Source organism: Tachyglossus aculeatus, chromosome 7, assembly GCF_015852505.1.
Source record: "Tachyglossus aculeatus isolate mTacAcu1 chromosome 7, mTacAcu1.pri, whole genome shotgun sequence".
In the NCBI taxonomy this organism is placed as follows: Eukaryota; Metazoa; Chordata; class Mammalia; order Monotremata; family Tachyglossidae; genus Tachyglossus; species Tachyglossus aculeatus.
Window position 1 is genome coordinate 17446723 of NC_052072.1, and position 19929 is coordinate 17466651.

At 53.1% G+C, this 19929-nt stretch overlaps 1 protein-coding gene and 1 non-coding gene across 6 annotated transcripts in view; one reads left to right on the plus strand and one right to left on the minus strand.

Annotated features, from left to right (window-relative positions):
- Positions 1 to 1647: 1647 nt before the first annotated feature.
- The window catches only part of ANKS1A (ankyrin repeat and sterile alpha motif domain containing 1A), a 255025-nt gene continuing 236743 nt past the window's right edge, over positions 1648 to 19929 (minus strand). For 3 of the 5 annotated variants that reach the window (XM_038748705.1, XM_038748703.1, XM_038748707.1), the window contains 8 exons: positions 19303 to 19467; positions 15583 to 15708; positions 14767 to 14838; positions 13096 to 13182; positions 11255 to 11392; positions 8268 to 8438; positions 7867 to 7968; positions 6691 to 7054 (listed from right to left, as the gene is read on the minus strand). In XM_038748705.1, the coding sequence (XP_038604633.1) occupies positions 6935 to 7054; positions 7867 to 7968; positions 8268 to 8438; positions 11255 to 11392; positions 13096 to 13182; positions 14767 to 14838; positions 15583 to 15708; positions 19303 to 19467 (981 nt within the window). In that variant the 3' untranslated portion in view covers positions 6691 to 6934. Of the gene's footprint in view, positions 4541 to 6690; positions 7055 to 7866; positions 7969 to 8267; positions 8439 to 11254; positions 11393 to 13095; positions 13183 to 14766; positions 14839 to 15582; positions 15709 to 19302; positions 19468 to 19929 lie in introns of those variants that run through there. The other 2 variants (XM_038748704.1, XM_038748706.1) reach the window with 2 other exon arrangements.
- LOC119931193 lies at positions 17900 to 18006 on the plus strand. Its single transcript, XR_005452049.1, has one exon. It is a non-coding gene; the product is annotated as a U6 spliceosomal RNA (small nuclear RNA).

Here is a 19929-nt window from a genome sequence, read left to right on the forward strand (position 1 = left end):
TAATCCCCATTCTACAGGTGAGGTAACTGAGGCATAGAGAAGTTAAGTGACTCACCCAGGTTCACACAGCGGACGAGCCCGGGATCTTGCCGGTAGGCCATGCTGCTTTTCCAACTCCAGGGACCCCTCGGCATCCTGTGGAAGCGACTTGGCTGGGGGTGAGAAGGGTGAGAAGCAAAGGTTTCCCCCTGGGAGAGGGGTTGGCACAGCCACCTCCTCCCCTGCTCGCCACGATTACGGTGAAATACGGCTGGTGGGTGAATGCAGCCTGCTTCGGATTCCTCGGCAGAGAGAAAAATCACGACAAACTCCATCTGGGGGTGTGAAGGGAAGCCTCGTTTTCCCGGCTGGGTAACGATGCGGGGTGAGGAGCCCGGCTCCACAGGTGGGCTACCCCCAAAAGCCCAGTTCTGCCCCCTGTTCCGGGCCCAGCCCACCCCAGAGCTCTTCCGGGACTTCTTTGCCGGCTGACCGTGGCCCCGGGGCTCCGATTGGTCCCAGCTCACCCTTGTTCGGGACTTTGGGAAGATTGGGTTTGGGACTAAAGGCAGGAAAACCACAAGATGGGTTTCGGCCCACGAGGTCCACAGACTAACACCTCTCCAGGGTCAAACCGGTGTGGCCTAATGGCTAGAGCCCAGGCTTGGCTCACAGCCCCTCTGTCTCCCCCTTTTAGACTGTGAGCCCACTGTTGGGTAGGGACTGTCTCCATAGGTTGCCAACTTGTACTTCCCAAGTGCTTAGTACAGTGCTCTGCATACAGTAAGCGCTCAATAAATACAATTGATTGATAGACTGTGAGCCCACTGTTGGGTAGGGACTGTCTCTATATGTTGCCAACTTGTACTTCCCAAGCGCTTAGTACAGTGCTTTGCACACAGTAAGTGCTCAATAAATAAGATTGATTGGGACCCAGCTCCACCCCTTCACTTCTCTGTGCCTCAGTTCCCTCATCCGTAAAATGGGGATTAAGACCGTGAGCCCCATGTGGGACAGGGACTGTGTCCAATCCAATTAGCTTGGATCCACCCCAGCGCTTAGAACAGTGCTTGACACATAGTAAGCGCTGAACAAATACCATCATCGTCATCAACAGACTCTGCTCGGGGTCATCTGCAACAGGTTCAGAGCCCCAGTGCAATTGAAAACGGCGGGTATCGATCAAACTAGCCAGGTGCAGGCCTCGGCACCCTGGAGCCCACTGTTGGGTAGGGACCGTCTCTATGTGTTGCCAACTTGTACTTCCCAAGCGCTTAGTACAGTGCTCTGTCACAGTAAGCGCTCAATAAATACGATTGATTAAAAAAAAAAGATACTCCAGAGGTCAAACACCCCTGCTATAGGGTGGCCCAGAAATGGCAGCACAAACCCGGCGGGATCTGGGAAATGGCGGTGTGACTATTTGGGATGGCAACATAGGGAATTCCCAGGTTACGAGGTGAACGTCCAGGCCCCTACGACCAGTACCCCGAGTGACAACGGTATTCTTGGCCAGCCGCACGTTAAAGCGTCAGGATTCCCACCCGGGGCCGTCTGGCTTAGCAACCCCGGGGCCACCAGCTGGCTCGCACCCGGAACCAATCGACGCGCCCTCTATTAAGTGATCAATCGATGCAGTTAAGACGTAGAAAACAGGCCAGAGTCCGCATCTGTCATCTCTCATTTAATCATTCGGTCTAAGTCGCACAGTTATGAAAATAACAAAACCAATGCTGGAAGCCCAGGAGTATTTACAATCTCTGTGTAGTGAGGTCAGTCTATCGGTTACGTTTGGTACCACAAGATGTTTAGACTTCAGACGTATTTGAACAGGTTAACGATTCTATGTACAGGAAAATAAAAAGGAAAAAAATCATTCAAGTATCAAAATACAGGGACAAAGATTAAATAACATTTTTTATTACAAATCAGTCCAACTGCCGTACACCACAAGTAGCCAATACAACCTCGCTGAGAACTGAAACTGACAGTTAAACTGCCTGCCTGGGCAGGCCCGAGCCGGGCCTTAGGGACGGGCCGCGCTCAGAGCGGCTTTTTGCCGTTTCGCAGGTGACTGGGCCGCTCGTCCCTTTTCACCCCAGTCGTCTCAAGGACCGTTCGCAATCTCTGTAGCCTGCAGGGCCTAGGGAGGGTTTGGGGAAATTGGAAATGCCCAGCCTGGTAGGGAGGAAAATCCTTATTGCATGGACCAGCTGCAAGCAGAAAGCTCCCCTCCGAGGCCGTAAAATCCTAGTGCCCTGTCCACCGACTCGACTGCGTTGTCCTCTCCCAGCGCTCAGTACAGTGCTCTGCACGCAGCAAGCGCCCAATAAATACCGCCGACTGACTGACACCCGGAGCAGACATCCTGGGGAAGGTGGCAGATTATCGCATCATCCTGACTGAACCCGTTTCAAGAGAGCTGCCCAAATGGGCTCGTTCACAGTTCCGATCGCACGCAGCTGAATTCTCCCTGCCAGCACCGAGGGCAGCGCAAGAGGGGGCGGTTTTCCCACCTGAAGCCGAAGGGAGCGTACCTGACTGAAAAAAAAAATAATAATAAAAAAAATCCAGTTTTTCTTTCTTGGATTTGCCCCGGGAGAGCAATCCCCAAGAGGAAATCAAAGCCAGAGCTGCTCGGCTAAGGCTTCGCAAATTGAATACGCGCTGAATAAATAGAGGATAAATAGCTAGCTTTAAGAAAAACACTAAAAGTGAATATTTAAAAAAAAAAAATGAGGAATTCATCTTAGTGTCTACCTAGAGATTTTCCTTCTAGATCTACTACCTACCAGCAGATTCTCGGGGAGGAGGAATCCTGAAAAATGAAGCAACCAGGCTCTTGGCAGGGAGGGGAAGGGGGTCAACTTTAAAGCAGAAGTGGTCCAATTCCACAGTCTCACTGCACCGTGCCTCCTTAAATCAAGGACCGGAACTGCTCTCTTTTTGTACAATTTTGGAGGAAAGGAGGGCCGGCAGAAACAGGGTGGGAGTCCCGCTGAGCAGGACCCCGGGCTCCTTCCCTAGTACCAAGAAGCTACGGCTGACCTCCTCCTACCAGGGTCTAGGACCACTGGTGTCCCTCAGCCGACCCACTCAGAGGGCCGGGGAACTGCCACGACGCTGAGACAAAACCCAGCGCTCAAAGCCAAAGGCGTGAAGACCCGACCCACAGATCCCCAACCCGCTGCGAGGCTGGGGCCTTCCATGGAGAACTCTTCTTCCCCCCCAGACACGGAGTTTCAATTTACACGTCTGACTAGGGACAGAGGCGCGGCCGCAGCCGGGGGCATTTACACGGAAACCGGTCCGGACGGCTCCGGCAACGCTCCTTTCCGCTCCCAGAAGGGAGCGGGCCGAGAGCGCGGGACTGGGGCTCGTTCCTATCGGCCCCACCGGGATAAACGTCTCTGAGATTCCAGCAGCTGGAATCAAAAGGAGAAACAGAAACCAAACGGGCAGCTCTAAGAAGCACGGGGGCTCCGGCCAGGGCAGCCCTCGCTGGGCGACGGGACCTCCGTACACCGAGTGGGGCACTGGGATCCTGGCCCAGGGCCTAACAGTCGTCTCGCTGACCCCGCAGGGCAATACTCGGTTTAGTGAAAACGGACACTGATTGCACAGCCCCGTCAAGGCAGTACGAACGAGATTAGGGTCAAGTGGCAACTCGATGTCATCGTCGCTTCATGGCCAAAGCCTTTCCTTTTCGTTCTGGGCTCCCGGGAGCTAGCTGGGGAAGACGGGGGAAATAAAGTGAGAGACCGGGGCGGCGATCCGACTGTAAACGGCCAGGAGCCCCTTTCCACCTGTGGGCACTCTCATCCGGCCAGCAAAATGGCTCAAAAATCCCAGCAGAAATGGGCCCGGAGCTGTCGCTTCTGCCCCCCGCCTCCCGGCAACCCCAAGAGTTAGGGTTTCGTTAAAGAAGCTGGTTTTCTTCCAATATCTTCCCCTCATTTCATCTGGGACAGATGGTGCCGAGAGGGAACTACAACATGCAGCCGGCTGGGTTTCAAAACACGATCCAAACCCAAATGCCTCGCGGCTGTTCCCCGTCTCCCACGAGCCCTCAGCTTGGGACGGCTGCCACACCTCCCTCACCGAGTCCCAGGCCCACGTTCCCGGCCCGCGGAAAGCGGTGGCCAGACCGTCTTGGACTAACTTGCGGACAGCCCCTGCCTGCGACCCCGCCCTGGAGCCAGCCCCAAGGACTCTGGCTAAGGGAAGAAGGTTTTTGGTTTTTTTTCCATTCATTTTTTTTTTTTCTTTCTTAAAAAAAAAGTTTGTCTTGACAAGCTAGAAAAGTGGGAATTGCTTCTTGGCCCTCGGAGTCCCGGCCGCCCCCGGTAGAGACCCTGAGCGGCGGCGGCTCTCCGGCGGATGGCACGGTCTCGGGAGGCCCGACCAGGACGGGGGATGGGCCCCGGACGGCGGCGTGGAGGAAATCCCGCAGGTGGAGGCCGGGCCCGGGTCTCGGAGAGGCAGTCGAGGTGGCGGCGGTGGAGGCGAGCTGGGCCCCGCGCTATTTTTCTGCGGCAAAATATGGCTCTCGGTGGCTCAGCTTGGCAGAAGTAAACAGAATGGGGGGGGGAGGGGGGACAGGGTTAACCAGAAGAACTGCTTAGAGGAGGAGGGGCTGAAATCAAGAGGAAACATTCAGGTGGTACTGAGGACTGAGGGGGCCCCACGGACCCTAGTCTTCCCTACCAGCCGAGCAAAATGCTCAGCTTTCTCCCTCCACCTGACTCAGGAAGTCTGCTCTTAAAGGCGCCGGGCCACGGGACCCACCCAGGATTTACTCCCTTCCTTGGCCATCTTGATCATGTCAAGAGCTTCGGAGAAGCAGCGTGGCTCAGTGGAAAGAGCATGGCCTTTGGAGTCAGAGGTCATGAGTTCAAATCCCAGCTCTGCCAACTGTCAGTGTGACTCTAGGCAAGTCGTAACTTCTCTGGGCCTCAGTTCCCTCATCTGTAAGATGGGGAGTAAGACTGTGAGCCCCCCGTGGGACAACATGATCACCGTGTAACCTCCCCAGCGCTTAGAACAGTGCTTTGCACATAGTAAGCGCTTAATAAATGCCATTATTATCATTATGTCCGTTTTCCAGGTCTGGTGGCCGCCGCGTTCCCTAAATTTAGGTCGGCTCCTGCTCCGACAGTCCCTAACCTGTGCCAAGCGGGAGATTTCCACACCTCGCCCCTCCCGCCGCCCGGTTTCGCTCCTCGGCCCGGTCCAGCGCTTAGAACAGTGCTTTGCACATAGTACACGCTTAACAGATACCATCATTAAGGCCACCGGGCCGGCCGCCTCAGCGTCGGGTCACCGAAATGAGCACGGGGTCGCAAGGCCTCGCTTGAGGGGGAACTACGGAATCCGCTCCGTTCTTGCTTTGGCCGTTCGGCCCCCCCAAGGTCCTTCTTGTCTGAACTGTGCAGCAGAAAACCAGGGAGGGGAACGGCGTAATGCACCGCCTCTGAGAGACGGAACCAAGGCAGAGCTGCAGGAGAGGAACTGACCGGAGGCCCCACCATCCTATGACACCCTACTTCCTCCCCGGCTCGACAGTGCTGCGTACGGAGCTCTAAGCTCCCCCTCTTGAAGAGCCTCCACCGAGGGGACCTCGGTGATTTTCGTCTGCAAATAAAGCTCGGTCAAGATCGGCCCTCTTGGGGTCACCTGTCCAGCCGAAATCTGAGCGGCCCTGGGCCTGAAGGTGCCTCCGGCCTTCCCGCCACCAACTCCTTTGACGGTCCGATCCCCTGCCCGGCAGAGGCCCCGAAGACCAGCCCTGGGGCAGGCCCGTCCCTCGTGGGAGATGCCCTGAAGGCAAGGGTGACGGCCCCCGAGGGATGGGAGCGGCCCGGGATGGGGAGATTGGCTTTTGGACGGACGGCTCTGGCCAGGGAGGGAGCCGGTTGTGATTAGCGGTCACGGGCAGCTCGACCTCAGAGACGGGGCCCCATTTCGTTTGTGATTTGGGAGAGCCACAGGGACGAAAGCCAAGGCACCCGCTGGGTCGGCCAGGCTCCGCTCCTACATTACTCCGATCTTCCAAGAACTAACTCCGGCCCGGGGAGGGATGACGAAGAAAGAACCCGACCTCTCAGAGGGCCCGCGCCCCCGTGGAACTGAGGAGGAGGTGTTCGGCTCGAGCCCAGAGAAGATCCAAACCGAAGTACAGCCGATCGCCGCCACGGCTTTAATGGCCAGGGGCCTGGCCCCTGGGGTTGGGGGAGGCCCCCCGCCGTCCCAGCGGCCCCGGGGCGGGCTGCTAGATGACGAGGAGTCCAGCACCAAAGGTCAGAAGAGGGAGCGGGGGAGCTGGTGGGCAAGATCTGAGCATCCACCGGGCAGCGGATGCTCTTGGCACACTGGGTCACAGTGGGCGGTGTCAACGAAGGGCAGGGCGGGACAGTGGGTTCACTGAGTCCTCGGAAACAGTCCCGGCGGCGGCTCGGGTCAGAAGTACAGCTTAGAAGAGAGCGAGAGCAGGGTAGCTGGGAAGCCTCGGCCCCCACCGCCCCGGAATTTATTACTGTAACTGTTGGGCTGTCCATCTAGGGTCTCTCCCCGAAGATTCACAGTGCCTTCCGGCCGGAGGGGGGAAAAATTCAAGGATTCAGCTCGGCGGGGGGGAGTGGGGGGCTTCCTCTCCCACACCCAGCCCCCTCTACGATGCCCCTCTAGCCCCCGCCCCAACTGTCCCCCCCTTCAGCCCCTCGCTGTGGGGAGAAAAATTCACAGTGTTCGGGGGGGACGGGTTCAAAGGCCGTGAGCAGCGTACGGGGTCTCGGCGCCGCTCCCAGAGGGGGCCAGGCCCTTGCAGGCGTCGGCGGTAGGAAGAGAGGGAGCGGAGAACAGCAGGCAGCTCTAGATGGTAAAGGCACGGGGAGACTAGGCGGAGACAGGGGGCGGGTTGGTTTTAGAAGTTTAGAAGTTGGTTTAGAAGTTGGTTTTAGAAGATAGTGGTCTCATACTTAGTGCTGAGGCTCCGCTTGGAATCCGGTTTGGGCTCCACCACCCAGGAGACGCTAGCGTGGACTTGGGGGTCTTGGTCCATTTCGGAGGGCTCCAGCTGGAGAGGGCGGGAGGGAAAGGGGGGGATGTCAGTTAGGAGAATGGCCGGCCCAGGTTGGGAAGAATATTTTATTAAGCGCTTGCTATGTGCAAAGCACTGTTCTAAGCGCGGGGGAGGTTACAAGGTGATCAGGTTGTCCCTCGGGGGGCTCACAGCCTTCATCCCCATTTTACGGATGAGGGGACCGAGGCACAGAGAAGTTCAAAGTGACCAAAGTCACCCAGCTGGCAATTGGCGGAGCCGGGGTTTGAGCCCATGACCTCTGACTCCAAAGCCCGGGCTCTTTCCACTGAGCCACGCTGCTTCATAAAGTCAGAGGTCCTGGACCCCGAGAGGAATCCGGGGCCGTAGACGCCCTTCCCAGCGGGGATCCCCAGCCCGGCCAGAAAGCGGCCTCCTCCCACCCGGCCGAGCTCAGCGCCAGAAAGGAGGGTGGCTCGCGGCCTTCAAACTGGTGGCTTCTTGCCCCCAGACTAGCCGGCCGCACGGCCCGGCCTCCGGCCGCGGGAGTTCCCACCCTCCTGACCCACGGTCTCCTCCGCCCCGGCGCGCCTTTGAGCCGAGGGCCAGTCACGCTGCCCGGAGGACGGAAATGGGGAGGAAGCCAACCAGCTGCACGGGCCACGGACCGGACACAGAGAAGCGAAGCGAGGGAGGACGGGGCTGCGGAGGGTGGCGGGTGGGGGGACCTCCCGGAGCGAAGGGAGGCACAGTCGCGGAGAAGGGGTGGCGGGGAAGGGGCGGCGCCAAGGCACAGCTCGCCCAGGCCCAGTCGTGGGGGGGACGCAAGTCAGAAGAAGGGTAAAGACCTTGGCTCCAGGACTACCCGATGACAGCGGTAGGTAAGAAGGACGATGGCTAGAGCAGGGGGGACAGTAACAGCGGTGACTGTCGGGTGGCGGCGGCGGCGCCTGGGGAGGTGGGAGCAAAGCAGACACAGAGACGGAGACCCACGTTAACCACGACCGGCCTCCGGATGAGCACCCTGGCCTAAGCTCTCTACAGGCTACGGGGTCCCGCCTTGCGGGTGGGAGCCTTGGGCGGCGGGAGCCTGTAACGCCGTCAGCCGCTTCTCGAAATGGCAGGGCGATTCGTTTCTGCCAGAAACGTCGCCTTCCTCCCCCCGAACCCAGCAAGGGAAAGGAGAGCGCCCCGGCCGAGCCGGCTCCGTGGGCTGGACAGGAGGTCCCGGAGGCGGGGTCGTACGTACTGCGGATTTCCTCGCGCCGACACGAGGCTTAGGCACCGGTTTGGAAGATTTGGTTTCGATCGTCTCCGCCGCCGGGACGCCTGTGGATTTGGACTTCTGGGCTTGGAGGGCCAGCTGATAGGCCACCTCGAATGCCTGTCCCAGCGTCAAGATGATCTCGTAGGTCAGATTCTTAGGGAGAACCCAAAGAACAGTCAAAGATACCTTAGGGACTCTGGGCTACTTACTCTGTGTGGGCCAGGACCAGCAACTGGCTCAGGGCCGGCAGTCCCGAGAACCAGGATTTTTGCGCCCTGTCTTTGGGAGAGTCCTGGTTTAAAGGATGTGGCCTCCCTCCCGCACAGCCCGGGTAGGGGCTCAGGTGCAAAGATGACTCCATGGGATCTTTGGATCAGTGGAATGGGACCATTCAACTCCTGGCTGACCCTGGGCCCGGCGCGGGGCTCAGCGCGGGGCGTTCGTGTCCCATGGGGCGCCGGCGGGAGCCGTGAGAATTCCCTCTCTAGCTCTCCTTCCGTGGCCCATGCTACCTGGCAAATAAATAGCGCTTACTACGTGCCAAGCACTGTTCTAAGCGCTGGGACCACCCTGGGCCCACATTCTCCTCTCTCTGCCTGTCTCCATTCTCACTCCTCTCTCCAGAGTCCTTCCGTTGCCCCTCAGGGGAGACCTCTTCCCACCACCTTCCTCTTCCCCATCTCCCCCTCTGCTCAGGGAGAGAGGAGCCCATCTCGGCCTGGCCGGAGCCAAATGCCTCAGGAATCTGGGCAGAGACCACCTCCGCTGCCAGCGTGGGCCCCACAACTCTGGAAATGCAACTGGAAAACCTGCTCACCAGGAAGAGATTCCCCGGGCCCCCGTCGGGGCCCCCCAGCTGAGTGCAGGGGGACGAAGAGAGATGCTTCTAGTTCTGACCCCCAGAAAATTAATTAATTCTGGTATTTATTAAGCTTCTAGACCGTGAGCCCACTGTTGGCAACATATAGAGACGGTCCCTACCCAACTTGTACTTCCCAAGCGCTTAATACAGTGCTCTGCACACAGTAAGCGCTCAATAAATACGACTGGTCGATTGATGAAGCTCTTACCACGTTCCAGGCACTGTACTAAGCGCCAGGCCACAGGGGGTTTCAAGCTGGCGGTGGTGGTTTAGGCCAGAACAAAGCTGAAATTAGCTGGGTTTGGATGCCCCCCCAGCCACCCCTTCCCTCGCAGGTCCCTCAGACGTGGACCGGGCTTTATTTTCTGGGCTTGGGTCGTCCCACCTGTACAGGGCAGTCCCCTGGGCTGCTGGGACAACAATTCCCAACTCTCCAGGTGGCAGCTCACGCCTGCTAGAGTCTCTAGGATGCGAGCCCAGGCCCGGTTTGACCCTCAATCAATCAATCAATCAATCGTACTTATCGAGCGCTTACTGTGTGCAGAGCACTGGACTAAACGCTTGGGAAGTCCAAGTTGGCAACGTCTAGAGACGGTCCCTACCCAACAGTGGGCTCACAGTCTAGAAGGGGGAGACAGAGAACAAAACCAAACATACTAACGAAATAAAATAAATAGGATTCTGGGATCCGGGCCGGGGCTAGACCCTGGATTTTCGGGCCCCGCGGGGCTCCAATCAATCAATCAATCAATCATATTTATTGAGCGCTTACTGTGTGCACAGCACTGTACTAAGCGCTTGGGAAGTACAAGTCGGCAACACACAGAGACGGTCCCTACCCAACAGTGGGCTCACAGTCTAAAAGGAGGGGGAGACAGAGAACAAAACCAAACATACTAATAAAATAAAATAAATAGAATAGATATGTAAATAAATAGAATAGATATGTAAATAAATAGGATATGTAAATAAATAGAATAGATATGTAAATAAATAGGGTATGTAAATAAATAGAATAGATAGGTGGGCTCACCTGGGGACCCTGCGCTACCTGGGCTTGCTAGGACGCTGCCCCCCCCCCCCCCCCCCATCATCATCATCATCATCAATTGTATTTATTGAGCGCTTACTGTGTACAGAGCACTGGACTAAGAGCTTGGGAAGTACAAGTCGGCAACACATAGAGACAGTCCCTACCCAACAGTGGGCTCACAGTCTAAAAGGAGGGGGAGACAGAGAACAAAACCAAACATACTAACAAAATAAAATAAATAGAATAATAGATATATAAATAAAATAAATAATAGAATAGATATGTAAATAAATAGAATAGATATGTAAATATAATAAATAGAATAGATATGTAAATAAATAGAATAGATATGTAAATGAAATAAATACAATAGATATGTAAATAAATAGAATAGATATGTAAGTGAAATAAATAGAAGATATGTAAATAAATAGAATAGATATGTAAATAAAATAAATAGAATAGATATGTAAATAAATAGAATAGATATGTAAATACAATAAATAGAATAGATATGTAAATAAATAGAATAGATATGTAAATAAATAGAATAGATTTGTAAATAAATAGAATAGATATGTAAATAAATAGAATAGATATGTAAATAAATAGAATAGATATGTGAATAAAATAAATAGATATATGAATAAAATAAATAGAATAGATATGTAAATAGAATAGATATGTAAACAAAATAAATAGAATAGATATGTAAATAAATAGAATAGATATGTAAATAAAATAAATAGAATAGATATGTAAATAAATAGAATAGAATAGATATGTAAATAAAAGAATAGCTATGTAAATAAATAGAATAGATTTGTAAATAAATAGAATAGCTATGTAAATAAACAGAATAGATTTGTAAATAAATAGAATAGCTATGTAAATAAATAGAATAGCTATGTAAATAAATAGAACAGATATGTCAATAAATAGAATAGATGGGTGGGTTTTTTCACCTGGGGACCCTGCACTACCTGTTGGGCTTGTCGGGCGGCCGCCGCCCCCCGCCCCCCCCGCCCCGCCCATCTCCTCCGAGCCTCGTCCAGGGGGCTTCCCGCCACTTACCACGTCCACCGTGCTGAAGACGTGGCAGTAGTGGTGGCTGGTCTGCAGGTCCTTGGTGATGTAAGCGAAAGTGCAGAGGTCCTCCGGGTCCTGGGCCGCGCACGAGATGTTCCGGATCTCGTGCTCCGCAATGATGTTCTGATGGGGATGACCGTGAGCCACACTAAGAGGGGCTGGGGGCCGTATCCCATATCCCATATGTTGCCAACTTGTACTTCCCAAGCGCTTAGTACAGTGCTCTGCACACAGTAAGCGCTCAATAAATACGATTGACGATGATGATATCCCGCCTGCCCTGCCGCTCGCCTCCCAGCCCACCTAACTCTATCCCCCAGCGGAGGGACCTCAACTTTTCCTCATTATTACCAAGTGCTCCTCCCGTTTTTTATGGTATTTGTTAAGTGCTTACTATGTGCCAGGCGCTGTACTAAGCACTGCACAGATTTAAGCTCAGTGGGTTGCACATAGTCCCTTGTCCCACATAATAATGATAATAATAATAATGATGGTATTTGTTAAGCACTTGCTATGTGCCAGACACTGTATTATGCACTGCATAGATTTAGGCTAAGTGGGCTGCACATAGTCCCTTGTCCTACATAATAATGATAATAATAATAATGATGGTATTTGCTAAGCGCTTACTACGTGCCAGACACTGTATTATGCACTGCATAGTTTTAAGCTAAGTGGGTTGCACGTAGTCCCTTGTCCCACATAATAATGATAATAATAATAATGATGGTATTTGGTAAGCGCTTACTACGTGCCAGGTACTGTACTAAGCACTGCACAGATTTAAGCTAAGTGGGTTGGACACAGTCCCTGTCCCACATAATAATGATAATAATAATAATGAAGGTATTTGCTAAGCGCTTACTACGTGCCAGACACTGTATTATGCACTGCATAGTTTTAAACTAAGTGGGTTGCACATAGTCCCTTGTCCCACATAATAATGATAATAATAACAATGATGGTATTTGTTAAGCGCTTACTACGTGCCAGGCGCTGTATTACGCACTGCATAGTTTTAAGCAAAGTGGGTTACACATAGTCCCTGTCCCACATAATAATGATAATAATAATAATGATGGTGTTTGTTAAGCACTTACTACGTGCCAGGCACTGTACTAAGCACTGCACAGATTTAAGCTAAGTGGGTTGGACACAGTCCCTGTCCCACATAATAATGATAATAATAATAATGAAGGTATTTGCTAAGCGCTTACTATGTGCCAGACACTGTATTATGCACTGCATAGTTTTAAACTAAGTGGGTTGGACACAGTCCCTGTCCCACATAATAATGATAATAATAATAATGAAGGTATTTGCTAAGCGCTTACTACGTGCCAGACACTGTATTACGCACTGCATAGTTTTAAGCTAAGTGGGTTGCACATAGTCCCTTGTCCCACATAATAATGATAATAATAATAATGATGGCATTTGTTAAGCGCTTACTACGTGCCAGACACTGTATTACGCACTGCATAGTTTTAAGCTAAGTGGGTTGCACGTAGTCCCTGTCCCACATAATAATGATAATAACGATGGTATTTGTTAAGTGCTTACTATGTGCCAAGCACTGTTCTAAGCGCTGGGGCAGATACAAGGAAATCAGGTGGTCCCCCATGGGGCTCACAGTCCTAATCCCCAGTTTACAGATGAGGTAGCTGAGGCACAGAGAACTGAAGTGACTTGGCCAAGGTCACGCAGCGGACCAACGGCCGGGCCGGAATTAGAACCCGGGTCTTTCTGACCCCGAGGCCCGCGCTCTCTCTCCACTCGGCCACGCGGTGACTGAAGCGGCAGGAGGGATCCCCGGGGAACCTCACCTTGTTGGAGGCGTCGATGAACTTCACCCCTTTGTACGTGATGGACAGGATGATGGTGGGGATCTTCTTCATCTGCTCCGTGGATTTCTGGGGAGGCAGGGACGAGGTGAGCAGCGCCCACTTCCCCAAGTCCGTGCCCCCCCCCCCCCCATCAATCAATCAATCGATCGTATTTATTGAGCGCTTACTGTGTGCAGAGCACTAAAGACGCAGGGGGTAGCACCCGAGCGCTTAGTACAGTGCTCTGCACACAGTAAGCGCTCAATAAATACGATTGAGTGATTGATCGGTGTTGATCATCGCACACTTCCTGAGTGCAGAACCCTGAACACTTGAGAGAGCACAACAGAGTAGTAGACACGTTCCCTGCCCACTAGGCGCTTTCAGGCTAGATTCATTCAATCATATTTATTGAGTGCTTACTGTGCGCCGAGCACTATACTGAGCGCTTGGGAAGGACAATTTGGCCACATATAGAGACGGTCCCTACCCAACGGCGGGCTCACAAAATAACGGACAGAAATTATGGCTCTGTCAATAAGCGCCGTGGGGCTGAGGGGGAGGTGGATATCAGCGCTTAGAACAGTGCTTTGCACATAGTAAGTGCTTAATAAATGCCATCATCATTATTATTATTATTATTATTATTATATCGAGGGCTTAAGGGGTACAGAGAAGCCGCGTGGCTCAGTGGAAAGAGCCCGGGCTTTGGAGTCAGAGGTCACGGGTTCGAATCCTGCTCATCCACATGTTTGCTGTGTGGCCTTGGGCAGGTCACTTCACTTCTCTGAGCCTCAGTTACCTCAGCTGCAAAATGGGGATTAAGATTGTGAGCCCCACGTAGGGCAACTTGATCACCTTGTATCCCCGCCCAGAGCTTAGAACAGTGCTCTGCACATAGTAAGCGCTTAACAAATGCCATTATTATTATTATTATTATTACAGAGCACGATGCGGAAGGGCGGGCGGGGAGGAGAAATGAGGGGCTAATAAGGGAAGGCCTCTCGATGGAGATGGATTCTTCTAGACTGTAAGCAGGGGATGTGTCTACCAGCTCTGTTCCTCTGTACTCTCCACCCCCAGCGCTTAGAACAGTGCTCTGCACATAGTAAGCGCTTAACAAATGCCATCATTATTATTATTATTATTACTCTCCCAAGCGCTCAGTACAGTGCTCTTACGCACAGTAAGCGCCCAATAAATACGACTGATTGATTTTAGGAGGGCTTCAAAGGTGGGGAGGGTGAGGAGAGAGTGGTGTGATGGTCCCCCCGGCCCCGGGCCTCCCCATCCTGGCCAGGTGGGTGTGATGCCAGAGTGGCAGTGACCCAGACCGAGGACAGGCCCGAATGCAGCTTCCTCTGATGATGATGATGATGATGGCATTTGTTAAGCGCTTACTATGTGCCAAGCACTGTTCTAAGCGCTGGGCGGGGGGGGGAGGGATACAAGGTGATCAGGTTGTCCCACGTGGGGCTCACAGTTTTAATCCTCATTTTACAGATGAGGGAACTGAGGCTCCGAGAAGTGAAGCGACTTGCCCCAGATCACACAGCAGACATGTGGCAGAGCTGGGATTCGAACCCATGACCTCTGGCTCCAAAGCCCGGGCTCTTCTCCACAGAGCCACGCCGCTTCCCTGCCCCGCCTGCCCTTTCCGTCCCAACCTACCCGCATCTTGGCACAGGCGTCCTGGGTCGACTCGGTCCCGCGCAGGTCCTTGATGAGCATGGAGCCCAGATACTGCGAGAGACACAACGGCAGACAATCTTTTAGACTGCGAGCCCACTGTTGGGTAGGGCCCGTCTCTCTATGTTGCCCACTTGGACTTCCCAAGCGCTTAGTCCAGTGCTCTGCACACAGTAAGCGCTCAATAAATATGATTGATGATGATGATGATACTGCGAGAGACACAACGGCAGACACTCTTTTAGACTGCAAGCCCACTGCTGGGTAGGGACTGTCTCTATATGTTGCCAACTTGTACTTCCCAAGCACTTAGTCCAGTGCTCTGCACACAGTAAGCGCTCAATAAATACGATTGACGATGGATGGCAGAGAAGCCCGGGGAGGCCGGTAGGCTTTGGGACACCAAACTCCCAAGCGCCTAGGGCCAGGGTGCGGACGCAACCTTGCCGGCGGCCCCGCCACCCTATGGCCCAAGGGGCCCGGAGAATCATCATCATCATCATCATCATCATCATCATCATCATCATCATCATCAATCATCAATCGTATTTATTGAGCGCTTACTATGTGCAGAGCACTGTACTAAGCGCTTGGGAAGTACAAATTGGCAACATATAGAGACAGTCCCTACCCAACAGTGGGCTCACGGTCTAAAATCCCGGTGGCCCCCCGATCCCACCCGGCGTTTCTGGAGCTGGGAGGGAACTGGGGAAATTCCCAGGTGGGAACAAAGGGCGAGGGGGTGGGTAGGGGTGGCGAGGAGCCGGGGGGGGGGACTAGGAGGGGACCGCCACTCACGTTGGCCTCGTAGCCACAGGACTCGAAGATGAGCTTCTCGGGTTGGTGCTGCCAACTCTGCACCGGGGCGTACGGGGCGGCTAGGCTGGGCGGCCGCAGGGTCAGCTTGGCCTCTCGGGGCTCCTCCTGTGGGCGGGCGGGCGGGCGGGTGGGCATGTGAGGTCCACCCAAACCCACACCCACATCAGCCCAAATCTGGGGGGATCGGCGGGGGGGATGGCGCCTGGGGCCCCCCAACGGGGAAGCAGCGTGGTTCAGTGGGAAAGAGCCCGGGCTTTGGAGTCAGAGGTCACGGGTTCGAATCCCGGCTCTGCCGATTGTCAGCTGGGTGACTGTGGGCAAGTCGCTTCACTTCTCTGGGCCTCAGTGCCCTCATCTGGAAAATGGGGATGAGGACTGTGAGCCCCCCGTGGGACAACCTGATCACCTTGTAACCTCCCCAGCGCTTAGAACAGTGCTGCGCACATAGTAAGCGCTTAATAAATGCCATCATCATCATCATCATCATTTCCAAGGGCGCAGGCATTCAGTCATTCATTCAGTCATATTTATTGAGCGCTTACTGGGTGCAGAGCACTGCACTAAGCGCTTGGGAAGTCCAAGTTGGCAACATAGAGAGACGGTCCCTACCCAACAGCGGGTTAGGTTAGGGTTATATATATATATGTATGTACATATGTTTGTACATATTTATTGCTCTATTTATTTATTTATTATTATTTATTTATCATTATTTATTTATCATCATCTATTTATTATTGTTATTTATTTATTTATTTTACTTGTACATATCTATTCTATTTATTTTATTTTGTTAGTCTGTTTGGTTTTGTTCTCTGTTTCCCCCTTTTAGACTGTGAGCCCGCTGCTGGGTAGGGACTGTCTCTATATGTTGCCAACTTGTACTTCCCAAGTGCTTAGTACAGTTCTTTGCACACAGTCAGCACTCAATAAATACGACTGATTGACTGATTGATTGATAGAAGGGGGAGACACAACAAGACAAAACAGGAGGGCGGGCGGGGAGGAGAAATGAGGGGTTAATAAGGGAAGTCCTCTCGATGGAGATGGATTCTTCTAGACTGTAAGCAGGGAATGTATCTACCAACTCTGTTACTCTGTACTCTCCCAAGCGCTCAGTACAGTGCTCCTGCACACAGTAAGCGCCCAATAAATGCGACTGATTGATTTTAGGAGGGCTTCAAAGGTGGGGAGGCAGCCATCGGTGGGGCCAGAGTCTGGGGAATTGGCGCTCGAGAACTCGGCTCGTGGCTGCGGCCACTTCTGGGGACCGCCGGGCTCGGGGCCCGTCCTTTCGCTCCCCAGGAGGAACGTGGAGTGAGAAGGGAGCGCGTCTTTGCTTCCTTATTCATTCATTCACTCAATTTATTGAGCGCTTCCTGTGTGCAGAGCACTGGACTAAGCGCTTGGGAAGTCCAAGTTGGCAACATAGAGAGACGGTCCCTACCCAACAACGGGCTCACGGTCTAGAAGGGCGAGACGGACAACAAAACAAAACATGTGGACAGGTGGGTTCTCAGGCCTATGCTCTCTCCCCGGCATCAATCAATAATATTAATAATAATAATAATAATGGCATGTATTAAGTGCTTACTACGTGCAAAGCACTGTTCTAAGCGCTGGGGAGGTTACAGAGTGATCAGGTTGTCCCCCGGGAGCTCACAGTCTTAATCCCCATTTTACAGATGAGGGAACCAAGGCCCAGAGAAGTGAAGTGACTTGCCCAAAGTCACCCAGCTGACAACTGGCGGAGCCGGGATTTGAACCCATGGCCTCTGACTCCAAAGCCCGGGCTTTTTCCACTGAGCCACGCTGCTTCTACTTTGTGTAGAGCACTATATTGAGGGCTTGGGAGAATCCAAAAGAGTTTGCAGAGGACATTCCTGTCCTAAATATGCGCAGAGCACAGTACTGAATCAATCAATCATATTTATTGAGCGCTTACTGTGTGCAGAGCACTGTACTAAGCGCTTGGGAAGTATAGTTGGGATCAATCTCACTCGCCCCAGGGCACCCCCAAACCAAAGTGAATCGCAATCGCTGCGAGGCCCTTTTTGGCTAAGGGAAACCCCATATACCTTCTTATGCTAAAATGGTTTTATTTCCACAAAATCTACAAAAAAAGAGGGAGGCTTCAGCCACGTCAGAGGGATTTCCCAAGTGCTTAGTGCAGTGCTCTGCACACAGTAAGCGCTCAATAAATACGATTGATTGATTGATTGATTGATCAGAGGATGGGAGAGAGTCGAGGGTGGAGACTTAGTCAAGCTAGCTCTCTTCCTCCCTTCAAAGCCCTGTGCTCACTTTGGCAGCACATATACTAAAATCGGAACGATACAGAGTAGATAAGCATGGCCCCTGCGCAAGGATGACACGCAAATTCGTGAGGTATTCCATATTTTTCCAAACTTCCTCCCTTCAAAGCCCTACTGAGAGCTCACCTCCTCCAGGAGGCCTTCCCACACTGAGCCCCCCTTCCTCTCCCCCTCCTTCCCCTCTCCATCCCCCCGCCTCACCTCCTTCCCCTCCCCACAGCACCTGTATATATGTAGATATGTTTGTACATATTTATTACTCTATTTTATTTGTACATATTTATTCTATTTATTTTATTTTGTTAATATGTTTTGTTTTGTTGTCTGTCTCCCCTTTCTAATAATAATAATAATAATGGCATTTATTAAGAGCTTACTATGTGCAAAGCACTGTTCTAAGCACTGGGGAGGTTACAAGGTGATCAGGTGGTCCCACGGGGGGCTCACAGTCTTCATCCCCATTTTCCAGAGGAGGGAACTGAGGCCCAGAGAAGTGAAGTGACTTGCCCAAAGTCACAGAGCTGACAGTTGGCGGAGCCGGGATTTGAACCCATGACCTCTGACTCCAAAGCCCGGGCTCTTTGCACTGAGCCACGCTGCTTCTCTTTCTAGCCTGTGAGCCCGCTGTTGGGTAGGGACCGTCTCTAGATGTTGCCAACTTGGACTTCCCAAGGGCTTAGTCCAGTGCTCTGCACACAGTAGGCGCTCAATAAATACGACTGAATGAATGAATGAATAAATAAATACGATTGAATTGAATGAATGCATGAATTTCCATTTTCCCAAAGCGAGCCTGGTTTTTCCAACCCCGCCCCTGGCTCCGGCCACAGGCGCATTTCCTCGTTTAAAACTGGCCGCCGCTGTCTTGGCATAGTAACGGTGATGGCCTGTTAGTATCATCATCAATCGTATTTATTGAGCGCTATGTGCAGAGCACTGTACTAAGCGCTTGGGAAGTCCAAATTGGCAACATCTAGAGACAGTCCCTACCCAATAGTGGGCTCACAGTCTAAAAGTATGTTTTGTTTTGTTGTCTGTCTCCCCCTTCTAGACTGTGAGCCCGCCGTTGGGTAGGGACTGTCTCTAGATGTTGCCAGCTTGGACTTCCCAAGCGCGTAGTCCAGTGCTCTGCACGCAGTAAGCGCTCAATAAATACGATTGATGATTGATTGATTGATTGATTTCAGCTCCTTGTGCTCTGGGGCCTCGGGGGGGACGGACCACCTGAAACCACAGCAGGTGCCCCCCGCCGTCTCTACCCCGTTGGCCGCCCGACCCACCGTGGTGGGCTTCGGGGAGGAGACGGCCACCGCCGCCGCCGCCGCCGGGCCTGGGGTCCCCCCCAGGGAGGGATCCGCGTCCCCCCCACGTCCAGCCCGCTGACCTGAGCTCTGTGGCGGTCGGCTCTGGAGTGAGCACCCCCGTCCTGGCCGCTGTCGTGGCGCCGCTTGCCCGAGTCCCCGAGGGGCAGCAGCAGGTCCGCGGAGCGGCCCGTGTAGGAGTCGTTCTGGCTCAGGGGGGAGGACGTCTGCGACGGCGGGTCTTGGCACTGGGCGGGCAACGGGAAAGAGCCGGGCTGAGCCCACCCCAAGTCCCCCCGGCCCCTCCCCGGGGACGGCTCGGGCGCGCGGGGGGCCTGGCGCGCGCCAGTGGCCCAACACCTCCCACCTTCCCCGTGCCCCTCCCGTAATAATAATAATAATGGCATTTGTTAAGCCATTCGTTGAAGGCGTTTGTTTGGAGAAGCAGCGTGGCTCGGTAGGAAAGAGCCCGGGCTTTGGAGTCAGACGTCATGGGTTCAAATCCCGGCTCTGCCAATTGTCAGCTGGGTGACTTTGGGCAAGTCGCTTAACTTCTCTGGGCCTCAGTGACCTCATCTGGAAAGTGGGGATGAAGACTGTGAGCCCCACGAGGGACAACCTGATCGCCTTGTAACCTCCCCAGTGCTTAGAACAGTGCTTTGCACATAGTAAGTGCTTAATAAATGCCATTATTATTATTATTATTAAGC